General features: G+C 38.5%; 1 protein-coding gene across 3 annotated transcripts in view; it reads right to left on the reverse strand.

The window, feature by feature from the left end:
• Positions 1-1,164: 1,164 nt before the first annotated feature.
• The window catches only part of LOC308341913 (uncharacterized protein), a gene marked incomplete at both ends in the record, with an annotated part of 151,962 nt that continues 132,985 nt past the window's right edge, over positions 1,165-20,141 (reverse strand). For 2 of the 3 annotated variants that reach the window (XM_080802037.1, XM_080802036.1), the window contains one exon: positions 1,165-1,446. In XM_080802037.1, the coding sequence (XP_080658163.1) occupies positions 1,165-1,446 (282 nt within the window). The remainder of the gene's footprint in view (positions 1,447-20,141) is intronic. The other variant, XM_080802038.1, reaches the window with a different exon arrangement.

Here is a 20,141-nt window from a genome sequence, read left to right on the forward strand (position 1 = left end):
CTGACACCCCCCCCCCAAACAATGGGATATATGTGACATTCCTCACACACTCCTGGCTGCCCTAAAGGAAAAATGGTTAACTAATAGAGGTCACAATCCTGCAAGACAGGAGTCTCCCTCAGTTTACAAAACCTTAGCAATAGCTTCCAGAAGGGAATATAAATACAATTAAATGTCCTTGTAATCTACAGCCCATTGACAGATACTTGAAGCCAGCAACATGTAGTGTTCCTCCAGGAAGCACCCAACTATCTTACTGTTAATGCCTTACTAGAGGGGGTAAGCAAACTTAACTTGACAATGGCAAGGCCTCCAGTATCCTGTGAGTCTTCTTTAACATATGAAAGTTCTTTCTTGAAACCTCCCTTTTTCCTTACCTCCCCCAACCCCATGGTATATAATCAGCTACCCCTCACAACCCAGGTGCAGCAGCTCTTTCTGCCCATGGATCCTATAACCACCATTTTTGCAACAGATTAAAAGAGAGAGAGAGAGAAAGAAAGCAGGGGCACCTGGATGGCTCAGATGGTTAACTGTCCACCTTCCGCTCAGGTTATAATTGGCTCAGTTCTTGATTTCTGGGTCCTGGGATTGAGTTCCACATCAGGCTCCTGGCTCAAGGGGAGTCTGTTTTTCCCTCTCACTCTGCCTCTCCCCCTTTTCATGTTCTCTCTCTTTCTCTGTCTCTCTCTCAAATGAGTAAATAAAATCTTCCAAAAGATAAAAAGTAAAAGGGAAAGTAAAGAATTAGGGAAAATTGCAAACATACAAAAGTGTGAAAAATGTCTTTCCTGTAGTTGACCCTGTCCTCTATCTACTGATGCCTCTGTAGCCACCAGCAGAGGGCAGAGGAGAAGAAAACAATGGTGACAAAAATAGGAAATGAAATCAGTCTACGCCAAGTTAGTGAGCAGATTCCATTTTATTGTTTCAAATCTGACAAAAGAATGCAAAAATATAAGTTTGCAGATGGACATGAGGTCTATGCTTTGGGATTCCCAGGGCAGCCACAGATAGGGGGAAGGAGGTCAGGAAATGAGTTTAGAGAAATGTTTTTGGCTTGTAGAAACCAGGATAGAGGGATCCTCTGGCCAGAACTCAAGCTTTTGCTCAGATCTCTCCACCATTCAAGGAGGTCAGGGGAAGAGGGGATCAGAGTCCACTTCAGCAGCAGCCTCCAGAGGACTGACTGCTGCCCCCTCCACAGCAGCTGGAGCCCCCTGAGGGCTGGCTGCAGCAGCCAGAGCTCTGGCGTCTGTGACAGTGGGACCTGTGTCGTCTGTGGTGGCTCAAACAGCAGCCGCCACCCCCAAAGTTGCAGCAGCTGCTACCCCCGGAGCTGGAGCCACAGCAGCCCCCAGAGCTGACACTGCAGCAGGAAGAGACTGAGGGGCACTTTGGGGGACACTTTGGAGGGCACTTGGGGGTGGGACACTTGGGAGGGGACTGGCACTGCTGCTGATTCTGCTGGTAGGACATCTCGGCTGATGGAGTCAGGAGCTAAGAGAAAGTCATACAGTCAGATCCAGGATACAGAGCCTCCTGCCTCTCTCACCCTCTTAGTATCCCATATAATCATAGAAACATCACACAGAAACATCTCTATAATCCAACACATGACGGCTTTCCCATACTCTGGCACCATCTCTTTGGATCCTCAGGGGATCCTTGTAAGTCAGATAAGCACTTTTCTCCAGTATACAAGGTAATAAACTAAGACCAAACCATATTACTAAACACATCCAAGGATCTGAAGACTTGTAAGTGAAGATGGAACTCGTTCCAACCATGCCCTCCAGATCTGAAATTGTTCAACTAATGAGCCATGTGAGGGGCTATTATTTCCTTAAAGGAAACATACATTAAGTGTGCCTTTTGTCATAACTTCCAAGACGATTTTATTCTGTGAGGTCAGCATTGCAAAGGATCCTGGAGATGGCCTGCTTTAGTGAGCTCATGTTAAAGAAACTAATAAGCCTCTCAGCTCCTGAAAACCTGGGACTTGACCCCAGACCCCTGACCTCAGTCTGGAACCCAGGTCTCCTCTCCCCACCACCTCATGCTGATAGGTTGGCAGGGTGATTCTCAGGCTTGCATTATCCTCATCAACACAGGAAGTTAGCAAACACATTCCCAGACTCATGAATAGGCAGGTTTAACAAGCTTGGAAGAGCCTCAGGTCCCTGTCCACAACTCTCCTTTGCAGGGAGGAACAGGGCTGCATTTTCAAAGGTAAGCTCCCCACTGAAACCTGTCAGAGGAGAGCCCAGTGTCTGTGCTTCAGTGTCCCCATCTTGAGTGCCATGCCACACTGCAGATCCATTTGCTTTCTCCAGAGCACAAAGGCATAGCCATCTGGTTCTTCTCCCTATGTCCCCAGGTGGTGTCAAACTCCTGCCTGCACTCCTCCTCTGTTTCCCCTGTACTCCTCAAACCCTCCTCCTGTGACATAATGGATCCCTTTCCCCCAAATCCCCACTGCATAAGCCCCCCTGCTGCAATTTGAGTTCCCTCTGTGAAAAGCACTGGTCCTGGTCCCAGGGGACACTTACTGGTGCACAGGGAGCTCTAGGTCACGAGCACCTCAGGAGACAAGTGCATGTAGGGGCTCTGGCACCAAGGCCCTTTTATCCTGGCCTTAGGCTCTGCCTTCAGCCTGTGAGACAGAGCCTGGGCATGAGGGGACCTCCTCCTACCACCCACATGGTCCTGTGACAGATAATGACTGGCAGCTCCTCCCCGCCTCCTTCTGTGGGGCTCATGGGAGCTGTTCCCAGCTAGGAATAGGGCTCCTTAGAAACAAGGAGTGACATGGTTGTAGAATATTTACTTTGATCTTCTGCCTCATTCTCTTTGGCAAGTGCCACCTGGAAGGCCTCATAGTTCCTGTTTTGGACCTTGGGCCCCATGGTCCCAAGTCCCTTTCTTTCCTTTCTTCTGCCAACATAAACTCAGTGGCTCTTGGCAGCCCATTTTGCACTATAATCTAGAGATACCTTCACACTTCGTTACTTATGCCCAAGTCTAAGCCATCCCGCCAGGCTCTTAGAAGTCAGCAAACTTGTCTGGAGCCAAATATGCCCCTCCGTCTGCTTTGTATAGCCTGCAAACTAAGAGTGTCTTTTTTTTTATTTTTAAGATTTTATTCATTTATTTGTCAGAGAGAGAGCACAAGCAGAGGGAGAGGCAGACAGAAGGAGAAGAAGCCTTACAACTGAGCAAGGAGCCTGATGTGGGACTCAATCCCAGGACACTAGGATCATGACCCAAGCTGAATGGTTTTATATGTTTAAATGTTTGGGAAGAAAAATTAAAAAAGAATACTTCACTACACATGGGAATTACATTAAATTCAAATTTCAGTGTTTCTAACATTTTAGTTGGAACCATCCATGCTTATTTCTTTATTATCTGTGGCTATTTTCACAGTACAATGGCAGAGTCGAGTAGCTGTTGAGTCAAAGATTTTATGGCTCCCAAAGCCTGAAATATTTAGTCGTTAGCCCTTTACTGAAAAATTTGCTGATCCCTGGTGTATCTCATTGCTTTTAAAAGCCTAGAGTCAGACCTAGAATTCAATCCTGGTTCTGCCACCTGGTAGCTGTGCATCCTTGTGAAAGGTACATAAAGTGACTCTTTTTTTAGTTTTGTTTATCTGGCTACTCTATTATAAAGAATGAATAATGACAAAAAAGTCTCAGAGGGAGGGCTGCATGGGTGGCTCAGTTCGTTAAGTGGCCTTTTGACTTTGGCTCAGTTCATGATCTCAGGGTCCAGGGATTGAGACCCTGTGCAGTCTCTGAGCTCAGCAAGGGGTCTGTTTGAAGGTTCTCTTCTGCCCCTCCACCACTCTCAAATAAACAAATAAATCTTAAAAATATCTCACAGTGATGTTGCTATATTTCTTCAGTCAGTAAGACAATGTAAAGAATGAGCCTGATAGAAAACCTGTGACATGGTGGACCCTCAAATAATAAGATACCTCCATATTCATAAATAAAAGAAAAACATATATCTTTCGTAAGTCGTAGCTTCCTTCAAAGGAGGGGAAATCTGGACTTCAGTGTGTTTTTTTCCCCAAATTATTTACCATCTTTCTTTTTTCTCCTTTGTTCTGCAAAATGTCTTGATTTGTTTGACTATCAAATAGCTCCAGGAAATGAGTTGATGGTGAGGAGTAGGGGAACTCTGCATCGCACTGCATAATTATAGCGACCAATCTGGGGCAGGTAGAAAGAATGAAGGGGCTGGAAAGAGTGAAGTCTCAGTATGGGAAATCCAGGTGCCAGGGCCAGGGCAACTCACAGTGAGTGAGCCCTCTAAGGGACTTTCTACACTCCTGGCAACTCCCTGGCTCAGGTTTTTATTACTGTTTTCTCCACTCAAAAATTTTTCTACTTAACTTTCAATAGATGAAGGGCAAAGACAGGAGTTCACATCTGGTTCAAGTTGGTGTACAATACCACGATGAGATTTTCCAAAAGTAAACTAATTAATTAATTAGAAGGCATACTAAAGCCAGAAGAAGCATGTGAAGGAAAATCCTCTTTCTTGCCAGTGGCAGAAACACTGGGGGAGAATCTGAAATTCTCCAGAACTTGAAGCAAAACATAATGAATAAGTCATAAGGGAATCTGAAATTCTCCAGAACTTGAAGCAAAACATAATGAATAAGTCATAAGGAAAGGGTCAAGCCAGTAGTTGCCAGATATAAATACATGTTTATACCTATGCATGTTGGTATACAAATAATAAACAGAGACTAAATGTGTATGTTTACATAAACATACATACATGTTTATATATGTGTATATAAACATATATATAAACATATATTTTATATATAAACATATATATGTATATATAAAATATATATACATATATGTTAAAGTCTGTGTGTGTGTGTGTGTGTGTGTGTGTACTTTGTTGGCCATTTTTGCTTCTCACTTTCCTGGATTATCCCTCTGTCTCTTCTTCATTAGAGATCTTCTAAGAAATAATTGCCTCTGACCACTTGATAGTTACCATACATCCTTATTTGCCAGGGACAGTTTTGATTATGCCTTCTGTCACAGCATATAGTATCATAAACTTTTTTTCAATCTCAAATGTGTCCCAGTTTGGATGGTGAACTATATAGTCACATTATCAGTAAATGAAATTTTCTCAAGAACCTTCACTGATTCTGGATAAAACCTAAACTCCTTGTCCTTGCATTCAAATATCTATGCAGTATGAAGATATTTTGTTTCCACGGTTTTTTCCTTTGCTTCCTTAAGAGAAGGAATCTTTCTTTGAAGTTGAATTGACCTATGAGTGCTACTTTGGACTGGCTACTTTGTGCTTTATCTTTATTTTACTTTATGCAACATATGTGATTGAATTCTTCTTGAGAGCACAGTCTGGATCTGATATGTTTGCATCCTCCATCAGTATCTTGAGCCAAGACATGTATTTATAATCATTTCACCAGCATTTCATAGCACCTGAGAGTTTGCAAATAGCTTTTTCCTGTGATGTATGCAATCAGATAAGACATGCACAGTGATGAATGCTGACCATATCATCCTACCAAGATCTGCTTCTATGTTACTCATGTTTGTCCTCAGGGCTGATTGTGGAAGAAGTCAGGACACAAGTAGTACTACTCAGAAGACCAACTCACTGATTCCTAGAATGATGGGCCTCAGATGCCATCGGGTCATGCCTTCGCCTCCAGGCAAGGAACGCAGCACCCAACCACCAATTAATCTGACTTGGGCACAGGTGAAAAACCAGTAGCATGCTTGTAATATCATGAAGAATCACTCCTAAGCTATGGCTATTAGATTTCAATAGATTTATATTGATTTGGTATCATTTCAATAGAAAAAAAATGTTTAGTGATGAGGGTTTGGTTTTCTGAAGTCATCTACTCATCTGTCTCTTATGTCCTTATAATCTTAAGGGACAGGAGGAAACACTGCTGAGATCCGTGGGAAGTCATTAAAAGAGCGCAAATTTTGCTCTTTTCCCTGTACCCTGCAGCCCTTTGCAGAGACAAAACCTTGTATGTTACTAACTTTTAGTGTGGTCTCCTCCCTTTCAAAAATTGATAAATGTGTCTAATTTAAAATTTAAAAATCTATGTAAAAAATAACACCATAAATAAAACAGAAAGAAAAGTGATCAATTGGGGGAAATTACAACACATTTGCTAGGAATATAGAAAACCAGTTCTTATAAATCAATAAAAAATATGTAAACACATCAATAAAAGGATGGACAAATGACAGGAACAGACAATATACACACCAGAAAAGAAGTACAAATGGTCAAAAAGTAACTGAAAATACGTTCAGTGTTACTAATCATTAAAGAATTAAAAAAAAAACAAAACTCATCTTTTTATGGTATAGGGTGTCTATCTAATTTACTCATTCATATCAGATTGGCAAAGACTGAGTGCCCTAACAAATACTCAGTGTTGAAGAGTATGCATGGAATTGGACATTCATGCTTCACTGGTATGGAAATAGATCAGCATACTGATTACACATAACAATATGATGATTCACTGATTCAATACATACTTTATGGTGTGCAAATGAACATTCCTTTATACTGTTCAAATATCTAACAATTTAGCCCCAGGAAATAATGTAACTCAACTCAAAAGGTTTACAGCTTGTGGCGCATTAAATTGAACACAATTCAAGGAAATGTTGAAAGCAAAGAACTTTTTATTACTTCTTGCAAGTAAGGAAACAGGGAGATAGCTCTTAAAGCCACGGTCTCCCCATGCACTTAGTACAGGAAACTTTTTTTCAGTGCCTTAGGGGTGAGGGCAGAGAGTTTGCATATACATTAAAGGAACTTATGCATATTCTATTACTTGGGCACTTTGGTTCAACTGTGCATGCCTAGCATGCCAACATGTTAACACATAAATCCTATGCTCAAAAAAATGTTGAGTTCTCATCCCCCCATAGGAGGAGAGTACTAAGGTACTATAATGAGCTAAAGGTAACTTCAGGACAACTCACAGGGGCTTCTGCACATGTCCTCATCTCCAGTCTGGCTCTAAGTGGCTCATGTAAGGGGCTATCAGGTGAAACACCTAGCTGGGCTTTCTCCCTGCTTTTGTCCCTTCCCCATCTTCCCTCTTGCTGATAGCTTTCAGCCCTCTGATCTGACCAACTCCTTGTGGCATCTTGCTAACGATATGGGATGACAAGAAAAGAATCTATGCATAAAAATATTTCTTGTAGAAAATTACAAATAAGAGTATGGCAACTTGTCAGATCAATATTTTTATACTTCTTTAAAAATAACAAGATAAAAAGATTTAAGAATGCTGTTTTAAAAAAAGAGCAAAATACATAAGCTATATAATATTTTTAATGAATTAAGATATTTTTAAGTGAAAATTTTTAAATATTTTAATTGAATATGATTTTTAAATGAATAAGATATTTTTAAATGAATAAGATTTTTATGTATAAAATTTTAAAACTTTATTGAAAGAAAAACTTTAGGGAGACCTGGGTGTCTCAGTGGGATAAGCCTCTGCCTTCGGCTCAGGTCATGATTTCAGGGTCCTGGGTTCAAGCACCTCACTGGGTTCTCTGCTCAGTGGGGAGCCTGCTTCCCCCCACCCCCTGCCTGCTTCTCTGCCTACTTGTGATCTTTCTCTGTCAAATAAAGAAATAATTTAAAAAAAAGAAAGAAAGAAAATTTAAAAACTTTATCAAAAAATACTAAAGAAGATCTAAGTAAAGATCTATACATATGTTCATGATACAATGGAAGAAAAATAAATATCACTGAGGATGAAAATTGCCTTAATGAGATTATATATATTTAATACAGTACCAGTTAAAATTCCAACATCACTCTTTGCTTTGCTTTGCTTTGTCTTGCCTTTGTGGAATGTGATAAACTCATTCTAAAAATTATATGGGGAAATAAACACTGGTAGATAGCATGATTGATCATACAACTATAGTAATAAAGATAGTGGATAATCTCACAGAGATCCATGGCTAGAGCACAGATCAGAATTGTGAGCCTAGTTTTAGATGCAAACAAATATGCAAACTTGTTATATGATTGAAGTGGCAGTGCAGATTTTTAGGGAATAATGATTTTTCTATGATAACCAAATGGTTATTTATATGGTGAAAATAAAATTCATATAAATATATAGAAATGAAAATTTCTATAAAATAAAAAGAAAATATGGTGAAAAATTATAATAAATTGTGATAAAGAAAGATTTCATAAATAAGGCATTGTAGTAGGAACACCCAATTTTTTTTTTTACTCCCTGTGTTTCTCTCCTGTGTGTGTCCTTTACTACTCACATAGAACATCTTGTTTCTAACACTTTTGGTTCCCAAATGCATGTTTGTTCTTTTCCCCCACATTGACAAGAATTAACAGACATGAGCTGGGTGTCCTACAGTTTAACTCAGTTCTGACATCATCTACTTGGAAACAGTGTCAGAGACCACAGGTTAAAGCCCCAGTCCCACAAGTCTGCCCCCCAGCTTCAGATGCCAATCACAGGAAGTAGGTCCCCAAGTTCCCACAATTTTTGTTCAATTTGACTATGAAACATAAGTTCCTGTGAGCCCCTTCTCAGGTTTGATTAATTTGCTGGAAGCTCACAGAACTTAGTGAAACACTAATATTTACCAGTTTATTAAGAGATATAATAAAGGATACAGAAAAACAGACGAAGACATAAGAAGAGGATGTCTGGGAGGGTCCCAAGTACAGGAGCTTCTGTCCGCTTGGAGGTAGAGTGCATCACCCTCCTGGTGTGCATGTGTTTGACAGCCTGGACCTCACACAGGCATGATCAATTATTAACTCCATTTCCAACCCTCTCCCTTCTCTGGAGGATAGGGGATAGGGTTGAAAATTCCAATCTTCTAATCATGGCTTGGTCATTTTGGAGAACAACCCCCATCTAGGAGCCATCCAGGAGCCTCCCCGGAGTTGCCTCCGTGGAACAAAGAAATTATCAGGGTTTCAGGAGTTCTTTGCCAGGAAATAGGGGCAGAGATGAATATACACATTTTCTGTTTTCTCACAGGCATTAAAAAAGTTACAAAGCAAAATTTCACAAACCTGGCTGTTTGAAAAGTGCATTATTTTATTCACAAAAAAAAAACCACATTAAAGGTATAAAAAACCAACACAGGGGAAGATTTTTGCAATATCTTTCTAAGGAATAAAAGGTGGAATGTATAAAGAATTCTCACAAATCAAATGAACAAAAAATATTCCTAAGGTAAGAAAGAGCAATTTACAAAAGAAGAAAACGTTGTTCAAAATATTTGAATAGATGCTCAAGACCACTTATGATCAGGAAAATGGATAAAACAACAATGAAATATACACAAAAAACATAGAATGAGTATTTCATACTCACTGAACAATTATATAAACATCTGATATCACAAAGCGTTACCAGAATGAAACAAGAGAACTCTTTTACACTAACAGATGGATAGTAGACTGGAGACCCACGTGACAATATATTATAAGGTTAAATATGAGCATATCTATAATCTCACCTTGCAATTCCTAGATAGATAGATAGATAGATAGATGATAGATATAGATATAGATCCTACAGGGGCTGTCCTACACATAAACAATATGTAGAGATTTTTTAATAATGCAATTGTTTAGAATTGCAAAATAATTAGAAGCAACATAAATGTTCTTTAATAAGAAACTGCTTAAATTAAAAGTGTGGTTGCAAGGTGAAGCAAACTATAGCAGTAAAAAACTAAATGAGACTGAGTAACATGAATATTGCACAAATGATTCTGTGATAGAAAAGCAAGTTTGCACAAGTGCATCAAATATGTAATATTTAAGTTAAAATATGTAAACAATTCCACATATTTTAAGGAAATTTAAAATCTACTAGAAATATAAGGAAGTACATAGGAATACTTAACCTGAAACTCAGGATGAGTTAGGCTAATGAATTAGCTCTGGAGGGAAGGGAGAAGACAGGCATCAAATGTATGAAATTTTTAATCTCAGTATGGACAAGAAATGGGCAAGAAATTATTTATTAAATAAATAGATTATTATATTATTAAATAAATATTAATTATATTCAATAAATATATTATTTATTATAATATTTATTATTGTATTATTTAAATATCACCTTTTCACAATAAATTTTAAATATTTTAATATAAAATTGTTTAAACTATGTTTAAAATATGTAATTCAAAGTTTTTCAAAAAATTTAAAATTGAAACTTAAAACTCTTTATAATTACATTTTATTATAAATTACATAATATTTATTATATATGAATTATATAAATATATGAATATTATATAAATATATTACATTTAAATACAATATAGAATGTATTGTGTATAAACATATTTATTATATAATAATGATATAATTATTATAATCAAAAATCAAATAATATAATTTAAAATTTAATTTGGTTTATTATTTTTTAAATTTTTTTCTGGTTGATTTTTTAAATTTATTTTTTAATTTCTTTTCAGTGTTCCGCAATTCATTGTTTATGCACCACACCCAGTGCTCCATGCAATACGTGCCCTCCACAATACCCATCACCAGACTCACCCAACCTCCCACCTCCCTCCCCTCCAAAACCATCATTTTGTTTCTCAGAGTCCACAGTCTTTCATGGTTCATCTCTCCCTCCAATTTCCCCCAACTCCCTGGTCCTCTCCATCTCACCATGTCCTCCCTGTTATTCCTTATGCTCCACAAATAAGCTAAACTATATGATAATTGACTCTCTCTACTTAACTTATTTCACTCAGCATAATCTCTTCCAGTCCTGTCCATGTTGATACAAAAGTTGGGTGTTCATCCTTTCTGATAGAGGCATAATACTCCATAGTATATATGGACCACATCTTCCTTATCCATTCTTCTGCTTAAGGGCATCTTGGTTCTTTCCAGTTTGGTGACTGTGGCCATTGCTGCTATGAACATTGGGGTACAGGTGGCCCTTTTTTTTCACTACATCTGTATCTTTGGGGTAAACACCCAGTAGTGCAATTGCAGGGTCATAGGGAAGCTCTATTTTTAATTTCTTGAGGAATCTCCACACTGTCTTCCAAAGTGGCTGCACCAACATGCATTCCCACCAACAGTGTAAGAGGGTTCCCCTTTCTCCATATCCACTCCAAACACACGTTGTTTACTGCCTTGTTAATTTTGGCCATTCTAACTGCTGTCAGGTGGTATCTCAATGTGGTTTTGATTTGAATCTCCCTGATGGCTAGTGATGATGAACATTTTTTCATGTGCCTGATAGCTATTTGTATGTCTTCATTGAAGAAGTGTCTGTTCATGTCTTCTGCCCATTTTTTGACACAATTATGTGTTTTGTGTGTGTTGAGTTTGAGTTCTTTATAGATCCTGGATATCAGGCCTTTGTCTGTATTGTCATTTGCAAATATCTTCTCCCATTCCGTGGGTTGCTTCTTTGTTTTGTTAACTGTTTCCTTTGCTGTGCAGAAGCTTTTGATCTTTATAAAGTCCCCAAAATTCATTTTTGCTTTTGTTTCCTTTGCTTTTGGAGACATATCTTGAAAGAAGTTGCTGTGGCTGATGTCAAAGAGGTTACTGCCTATGTTCTCCTCTAGGATTCTGATGGATTCCTGCCTCACATTGAGGTCTTTTATCCATTTTGAGTTTATCTTTGTGTATGGTGTAAGAGAATGGTCAAGTTTCATTCTTCTACACATAGCTGTCCAATTTTCCCAGAACCATTTATTGAAGAGACTGTCTTTTTTTTCCACTGGATATTTTTTTCCTGTTTTGTCGAAGATTATTTGACCATAGAGTTGAGGGTCCATATCTGGGCTCTCTACTCTGTTCCTCTGGTCTATGTGTCTGTTTCTGTGCCAGTACCATGCTGTCTTGGTGATCACAGCTTTGCAGTAAAGCTTGAAATCAGGCAACGTGATGCCGCCAGTTTTGTTTTTCTTTTTCAACATTTCCTTAGCAATTTGGGATCTCTTCTGGTTCCATACAAATTTTAGGATTGTGTGCTCCAGCTCTTTGGAAAATGCTGGTGGAATTTTGATCAGAATGGCATTAAAAGTATAGATTGCTCTAGGCAGTATAGACATTTTAACAATGTTTATTCTTCTGATCCATGAGCATGGAAAGGTCTTCCATCTTTTTGTGTCTTCTTCAATTTCTTTCATGAATGTTCTGTAGTTCCTCAAGTACAGATCCTTTACCTCTTTGGTTAGGTTTATTCCCAGGTCTCTTATGGTTTTTGGTGCTGTAGTAAATGGAATCAATCCTCTAATTTACCTTTCTGTATTTTCATTGTTAGTTTATAAGAAAGTAACTGATTTTTCTGTATTGATTTTGTATCTTTCACATGACAGAATTGCTGTAAGAATTCTAGTAGTTTGGGGGTGGAGCTTTTGGGTTTTCCATATAAAGTATCATGTCATCTGTGAAGAGAGAGAGTTTGACTTCTTTGTAAATTTGAATACTTTTATTTCTCTTTGTTTTCTGATTGTTGTTGCTAGGACTTCTAATACTATGTTGAACAAGAGTGGGGAGAGTGGGCATCCTTTTCCTATTCCTAATCTCAAAGGGAAGGCTGTCAGCTTTTTCCCACTGAGGATGATATTTGTTGTGGGTTTTTCATAGATAGATTTTATAAAGTTGAGGAATGTTCCCTCTATCCTTATAATTTGAAGTGTTTTAATCTGGAATGGGTACTGTATCTTGTCAAATGCTTTTTCTGCATCAATTGAGAGGACCATGTGATTCTTCTCTTTTCTCTTATTGATTTGTTCTATCACATTGATTAATTTGCAGATGTTGAACCACCCTTACAAACCAGGGATGAATCCCACTGGTCATGATGGATAATCTTTTTAATGCGCTGTTGGATCCTCCTAGCTAGGATCTTGTTGAGAATCTTAGCATCCATATTCATCAGGGATATTGGCCTGAAATTCTCCTTTTTGGTGGGGTCTTTGCCTGGTTTGGGGATCAGGGTAATGCTGGCTTCACAAAAAGAGTCTGGAAGTTTTCCTTCTGCTTCAATTTTTTGAAACAGCTTCAGGAGAATAGGTGTTATTTCTTCTTTGAAAGTTTGGTAGAATTCCCCAGGGAATCTGTCAGTATTTTTGTGTTTGTCAAGGACTGATTTGTGGCCCAGTTTGTGATCTATTCTGGAGAATGTCCCATGTGCACTTGAAAAGAATGTGTATTCTGTTGCTTTGGCATGAACTGTTCTGAAGATATATGCTAAGTCCATCTGGCCCAGTATGTCTTTTCAAGCCCTTGTTTCCTTGTTGATTTTCTACTTAGATAATCAGTCCATTGCAGTAAGTGGGGTGTTAAAGTCCCCTACTGTTATTATATTATTATCAGTGAGTTTGTTTATGTTTGTTATTAACTGTTTCATGTATGTGGGTGGTCCCAAGTTGAGGTCATAAATATTTACAATTGCTAGATCTTCTTGTTGTAGATCTAGATCTCTTTATCAGGATATAGTGCCCTTCTTCATGTGTTGTTATAGTCTTTGGTTTAAAATATAGTTTGCCTGAAAAAAAAATGTATATATAGTTTGTCTGAAACCATAAAATACCTAAGAATAAGGTGACCAAAGAGGTAAAAGATCTACTGCCTGAAAACTATAAAGTAATGATGAAAGAAATTTAAGATGACACAAAGAAATGGAAAAACATTCTATGCTCATGAATTGGAAGAGCAAACATTGTTAAAAATACCTATACTATCTAAAGTAACCTACACATTTAATGCAATCCCAATCAAAATACCACCAGCATTTTAACAGAGCTAGAGAAACAATCCTAAAATTTGTATGGAACCACACAAGATCCTGAATATTCAAAGCACTCCTGAAAAAGCAAAGCAAACCTGGAGGCATCACAATTTCAGACTTCAAGTTATATAACAAAGCTGTAGTGATTAAGACAATATGGTAGGGCACCTAGGTGACTCAGTGGGTTAAAGCCTCTGCCTTTGGCTCGGGTCATGATCCCAGGGCCCTAGGATTGAGCCTCAGATTGGGGTCTCTGCTCAGTGGGGAGCCTGCTTCCTCCTCTCTCTCTCTGCCTGCCTCTCCACCTACTTGTGTTCTCTGTTTGTCGAATAAATAAATAAAATCTTAAAAAAAAAAAGACAATGTGGTACTGGCACAAAAGCAGACACATAAGTCAATGAAACAGAATAGAAAACCTAGAAATGAACCATAACTATATAGTCAACTAATCTTTCACAAAGCAATAAGGAATATCCAATGGAAAAAAGAAAGTCTCCTCAGCAAATGCTGCCGGGAAAACTGGATAGCCACATGCAGAAAATGAAACTGGACCACCTTTTTATCACACACACACACACACACACACACACACACACACACACACACAAATTCAAAATGGATGAAAGACCTAAAGGTGAGACAGGAAACCATTAAAATCCTAGAAGAAAACATAGGCAGTAACCTCTTTGATGTCAGCCATAGCAACTTCTTGCAAAATGCATCTCCTGGAGCAAGGGAAACAAAAGCAAAAATGAACTATTGGGACTTCATCAAGATTAAAGGTGTCTGACCAATGAAGGAAACAATTAAAAAAAAATTAAAAGACAACCTTTGGAATAGGAGAAGATATGTGTAAATGTCATATCAGATAAAGGGCTAGCATCTAAAATCTATAAAGGACTTATAAAATTCAACACCCAAATGCAAATAATCTGCTAAAAAATGGGCATAAGGCATGAAGAAACATTTTTCCAAAGAAAACGTACAGATGACCAATAGACACATGACGGGATGCTCAATATCACTCATCATCAAGGGAATACAAATCAAAACTACAATGAGATATCAACTCATATACATCTGAATGGCTAAAATTAACAACATAGGAAACAACAGGTGTTGGCAAGGATGTGGAGAAAGGGGAACCCTCTTATTCTGTTGATGGTAATGCAAACTGGAGCAGCCACTATGGAAAACAGAGTACAAGTTCCTCAAAAAGTTAACAATAGAATTATCTTATGATCTAGCAATTGCACTACTAGGTATTTACCAAAAGGACACAAAAATATTGACTTAAAGGAATACACGTGTCCCTGATTCATACAGCACCAAATTATGGAAAGCGCCCAAATGTCCATCGACCGATGAATGGCTAAAGATGTGTTGTATATATACACAATGGAATATTACTCAGCCATAACAAATAAATGAAATCTTGCCATTTGCAACAATGTGAATGGAGCTAGAGAGTATTGTGCTATGTGAAATAAATCAGTCATAGAAAGACAAATACTGGGGCGCCTGGGTGGCTCAGTTGGTTAAGCGACTGCCTTCGGCTCAGGTCATGATCCCGGAGTCCCGGGATCGAGTCCCACATCTGCTCCCAGCTCCATGGGAAGTTTCCTTCTCCCTCTGACCTTCTCCCCTCTCATGTTCTCTCTCAACTCTCTCACACTCAAGTAAATAAATAAAATCTAAAAAAAAAAAAAAAAAAGAAAGACAAATACCATATGATTTCATTCATATGTGGAATTTAAAAAACAAATGAACATAGGTGGGAAAAAAAGGGAGACGAACCATAAAACAGACTCTTAACAATAAAGAACAAGCTGAAGGTTTCCAGAGGGTGGGTAGGTGAAGGGATGGATTAAATGGTGATAAATATTAAGGTGGGCATTTGTTGTAATATGTCCTGGGCTGGGTGTTGTATGTAAGTGATGAATCACTAAATTCTACTCCCAAAACTAATATTACACCATTTGTTAATAATATGTAAATAAAATTTAAATGCAAACTTGAAAAAAAGGCAGTTAGGGGAAGCAAGATGGCGGAGGAGTAGGAAACTGAAATAGCATTAGATTCTAGGAGTTCAGCTAGATATCAAACCATTCTGCACACCTACAAACTCAACAGGAGAAGAGAAGAGCAACAATTATAGGGACAGAAAATCAACCACTTTCAGGCAGGTAGAATATGCATTGAACCCAAAGCAATGGGAATATAAATCGTGGTGGGGGTGGGGGGGGTGGCTCCCAGCAAGCATTGGAGCAGTGAAGCACAAAATCAGAACTTTTAGAAGTCTGCTTTACTGAGGGACATCACTCCAGAGGCAAAGCGAGGCTGGAGTCCTTGCGGGGACAGTGTGGTCTCAGGACCTTTGGGTCACAGAAAGACCGGGGGTGTCTGAGTGTGGCAGAGCTGCCAGGTATCAGAGCCGGGAAGCTGGCTGCAGAGATGGAGCTGAGGTGGCAGCTCTCAGCTCAGGGTTACCTTAAACCATGATCCAAGGCAGTCAGGCTACTGCTCTTCAATCAGAGACCCCACAAGTGGCAGATCCAGAGAAATGCCCTCCTTCCTCCTCTGGGAGGAATGGCGCAGGAGTGCACAGCAGGATTCTGCTGAGTTTGGAGACTCCAAATGGGGCCATGCGCCAGAGATAGAAACACTGAGTCACAGGTTGGGTGAGCATGGAGCATGCCCAGAGACCACAGAGATGAGATGGACTGACTGCTTATCTCTGAGGGTGCACTAAGAAGAGGAGCCCTGAGCTCTCGTCTCCTCTGGCCTGGAGATTGAGAAGCTGCCACTTTCATTCTCATCCTCCAAAGCTGTACGGAAAGTGTTCAGGGAACAAAAGCTTCCGAGACTGAACCTGAGCAGAATACTTAGCCTGGTCCCTGGCAAGGGAATGCAATTCCACCTCAGGCAAAGACGTTTGAGAATCACTGCAACAGGACCCTCCCCCACAAAATCAGCAATAACATCCAGCCAAGAACAAGTACACCAATCAATGAGAACTGTTGAACTCCAGAGCTAGGGGAAAGCAACACATAGAATTCATGGCTTTTTTTTTTTTTCTCATTTATTAATCAGTTATGTGGCTCTTCTGTTTCCCAGTCATGAATTTCCACTTATATGTTATATTATCCTCTTCCTGCTTTTCTTTTTCTTTTTTTTTAAAGATTTTATTTATTTATTTGACAGAGATCACAAGTAGGCAGAGAGGCAGGCAGAGAGAGATGAAGGGAAGCAGGCTCCCTGTTGAGCAGAGAGCCAGATGTGGGGCTAGATCCCAGGACCCTGAGATCATGACCTGAGCCAAAGGCAGAGGCTTAACCTACTGAGCCACCCAGGCACCCCTGAATTCATGGCTTTTTTCCCCATGATCTTTACTCTTGCGAAGTTAAATTTTTTTGATTTTATTTTTTTCTTCTATTTTTTAAACTTTTCCTCTTTCCTCTTTTAACATTTTTAACTATTTTATCTTATCAATACCTTTAAAAAAAACTCCTTTAAATTGTCATTGTTATAGTCATATTTTATCCCTTCATTGTATTTAACCTTATTTTTTGTATACATATAGGTCATTTTTCTTTAAAATTTTGGAATATAATCTCTTCTAATAGATTAAAATATACCTTAAATCTAGCTCCAGCCTGATCACATTCTCTTCTCTTTCTTTTTTTTTTCTCTTTTTCCAACCAACTTATCAATTCCTTTTTTAGAATCTTTTTAAATTTTCATCTTTATAGTCATACTCCATCCCTTCATCATGTTTACCCTTATTTTTTTATATATATATATATATATTTATGTGGAATATATAAATTTATATATAAATATGTACTATATATTATATATTATATAATGTAAATTTATATGTAATATAAATTATTTATATAATATAAATATATTATAATATATATATAATACCAACAAAATACAATATATATACTTTTCAACGTTTTTTCCCCATTTATAGATCATTTGTTGGAAGGCTAGCTGGAGAGTGCTTTTCTGTCTTACTTCCTCTCTTTAAGGCTCCACTATAGACTCCTTTCCAACCTGTGTCTTGCTCTTCCTAACCCTCTCATTTTCAATAGATGAGGCACAGACCAAACACTTCTTTATGCCAGCTTACAAAACCCTAGCCACACTTATAAATCAGTCTGACTATTGGCTATGTCAACATATAGATAATGCAAAAGAACCTGAAGAGGTCTTCATTCCTGCAGATGTGAACACCTGGTTGTCTGAACATGGTAGATGGATAGATTGCAAGGTATGGTATCTACAGCCAGAAGAACATCACTCTGCCTTTTTACCTGGTGAACTCCTTGGACTCCAGAAAATCTGTATGGAAGCTCAAGGACTATCCCTTGTCAGAATAAAGGTAATAACTGAAAAATTTCCCTTTTGCATTGAAAACAGATGTCTGTTTCAATGCACTGGGACTGGACTTTTCCTGAGAGATACACCAAAACTTTATTGCAACTGAATCCTATGGTTTCATACTAAAAATATCATCTTTAAACTTAGCAAGGAGATTAAAAATAACTTTAGCATTGGCATTTGCCAAAGCACCAAGTGTTTTACAGATCAGCCCTGTACAATGTAAGGTATCTCAACTACCCCCCTTGTTAGACTACTGAATTCCACGAACTATATTTGGGTCAACCAAATTCTGGACTTACATGGCTAGGTGACAAAACTAAGCTTTATCACTCCTAGAACCAAATTACAGGCCTCTTACATCAGTTACATTCACATACTGACATAACCACATGAGAAATGGAGATGTATGAATGTTAATATTATCAAAGGTCATGAAGCACTCCACACTTAAAAGCTACAGGTTCCAACCTCACCTTGTCTATAAACCACACTGGTCTTTTTATTTTATGTGGCAACAAGTTCTACAAAATATTCTTACCTTTGTGGTCAGAATGATGCAGACTTGGATACCTGACTCCCTATGTAACTAAGTACTCCACCCTAAATGCCAGCTAATTACAAACTTGGGCTTCTTTGTTCATAAAATTATGCTACATAAATGTGTCCATCAAGAAATCATAGAATATTGTGTCATATCATAATTCCAACTTCTTTCAGTGTTAAGGGTCTTATTCCCAAATTGGGAGGATTATAAATTAGAAAAAGCAATCCTAAATCTATCTATGGTGATGGTACAAGAATTCAATACGACTATGCAAACCTTGAAAATACTCCAGTCAGAAGTTAAGAGCTTAGCCTCTGTGGTACTCCAGAATCATAATGGCCCAGATCCACCAACTGCCCCTAAGTCATTGGTGAAACGTGTAGCTTCTATATAAACCAAATGGGATAAATAATATCTAATGCAAATCAGTTTAAAGAAAGGATTAACATTTTTCATTAGATAAATGAAGCACAGACTCTCTGTTGGACCAATCTACTTCCAGGTTTAGGGACTTTGGTTTAATGGGGTGTGGGGAAGTGTGCTCCATTTGTTCTTTTCTGTTTATTCATCCTCATTCCATCTGTAGTCTTCTGCTCTTTGCAGAGCTCTTACCCCTTGTACTAAGTTAATTTCTCTCTCCTCAATCACCAGCTCAGCTTTAATATGAGAAACATGCAGAGAAGTGTCAGAGGACGGAACTGTAGGGACCCAGGACAGGCTGCCCCCAAATACAGCATGATGGTAGATTGATTACTTCAATTTAAAGCTACTTAAATGACAGTCAATACTAGAAGGACACTCAGGCTCTCCTCTGTCCCCCTAAAAGCAGGAAATACTTCTCCCTGTGAAAAGTACCCTCCCGGTAGCAGGAAGGGTACTACACCCCTTAAGAGCAGAGAAGGCTGTCTAAACAACTCTTGTTACTTTTTACTAATTTACCAGCCCTGCCCAAACTCTGTTTAGAATCCCTAACTGAAGCTCCCAAAGTTAATTTTTCTTTGTCTTGTTTTTTTGTGTGTGTGTGTTTGTTTCTGTTTTTTTTTTTTTTTTCACACAAGTTTCCATTGTTTTAAAAGAGGAATGAAAATTCTCAGGTATACAAGAGAGATGTGTTTCGGTGACAAGGATCATACATGGCCCAAGAACAACCTGGGCTCTGAAATAAAAAAATGTTCCATTATGAGCATTTCTAGTATTCTTTTTTAAATTTTCAGAGTGACAGTATTCATTGTTTTTGCACCACACCCAGTGCTCCATGCAATAATACGTGCCCTCCCTAACACCCACCATCTGGTTCCCCCAACCTCCCAACCCCCGCCCCTTCAAAACCCTCAGGTTGTTTTTCAGAGTCCATAGTCTTTCATGGTTCACCTC

Source organism: Martes martes (genome assembly GCF_963455335.1).
Source record: "Martes martes genome assembly, chromosome: 4".
Classification (NCBI taxonomy): Eukaryota; Metazoa; Chordata; class Mammalia; order Carnivora; family Mustelidae; genus Martes; species Martes martes.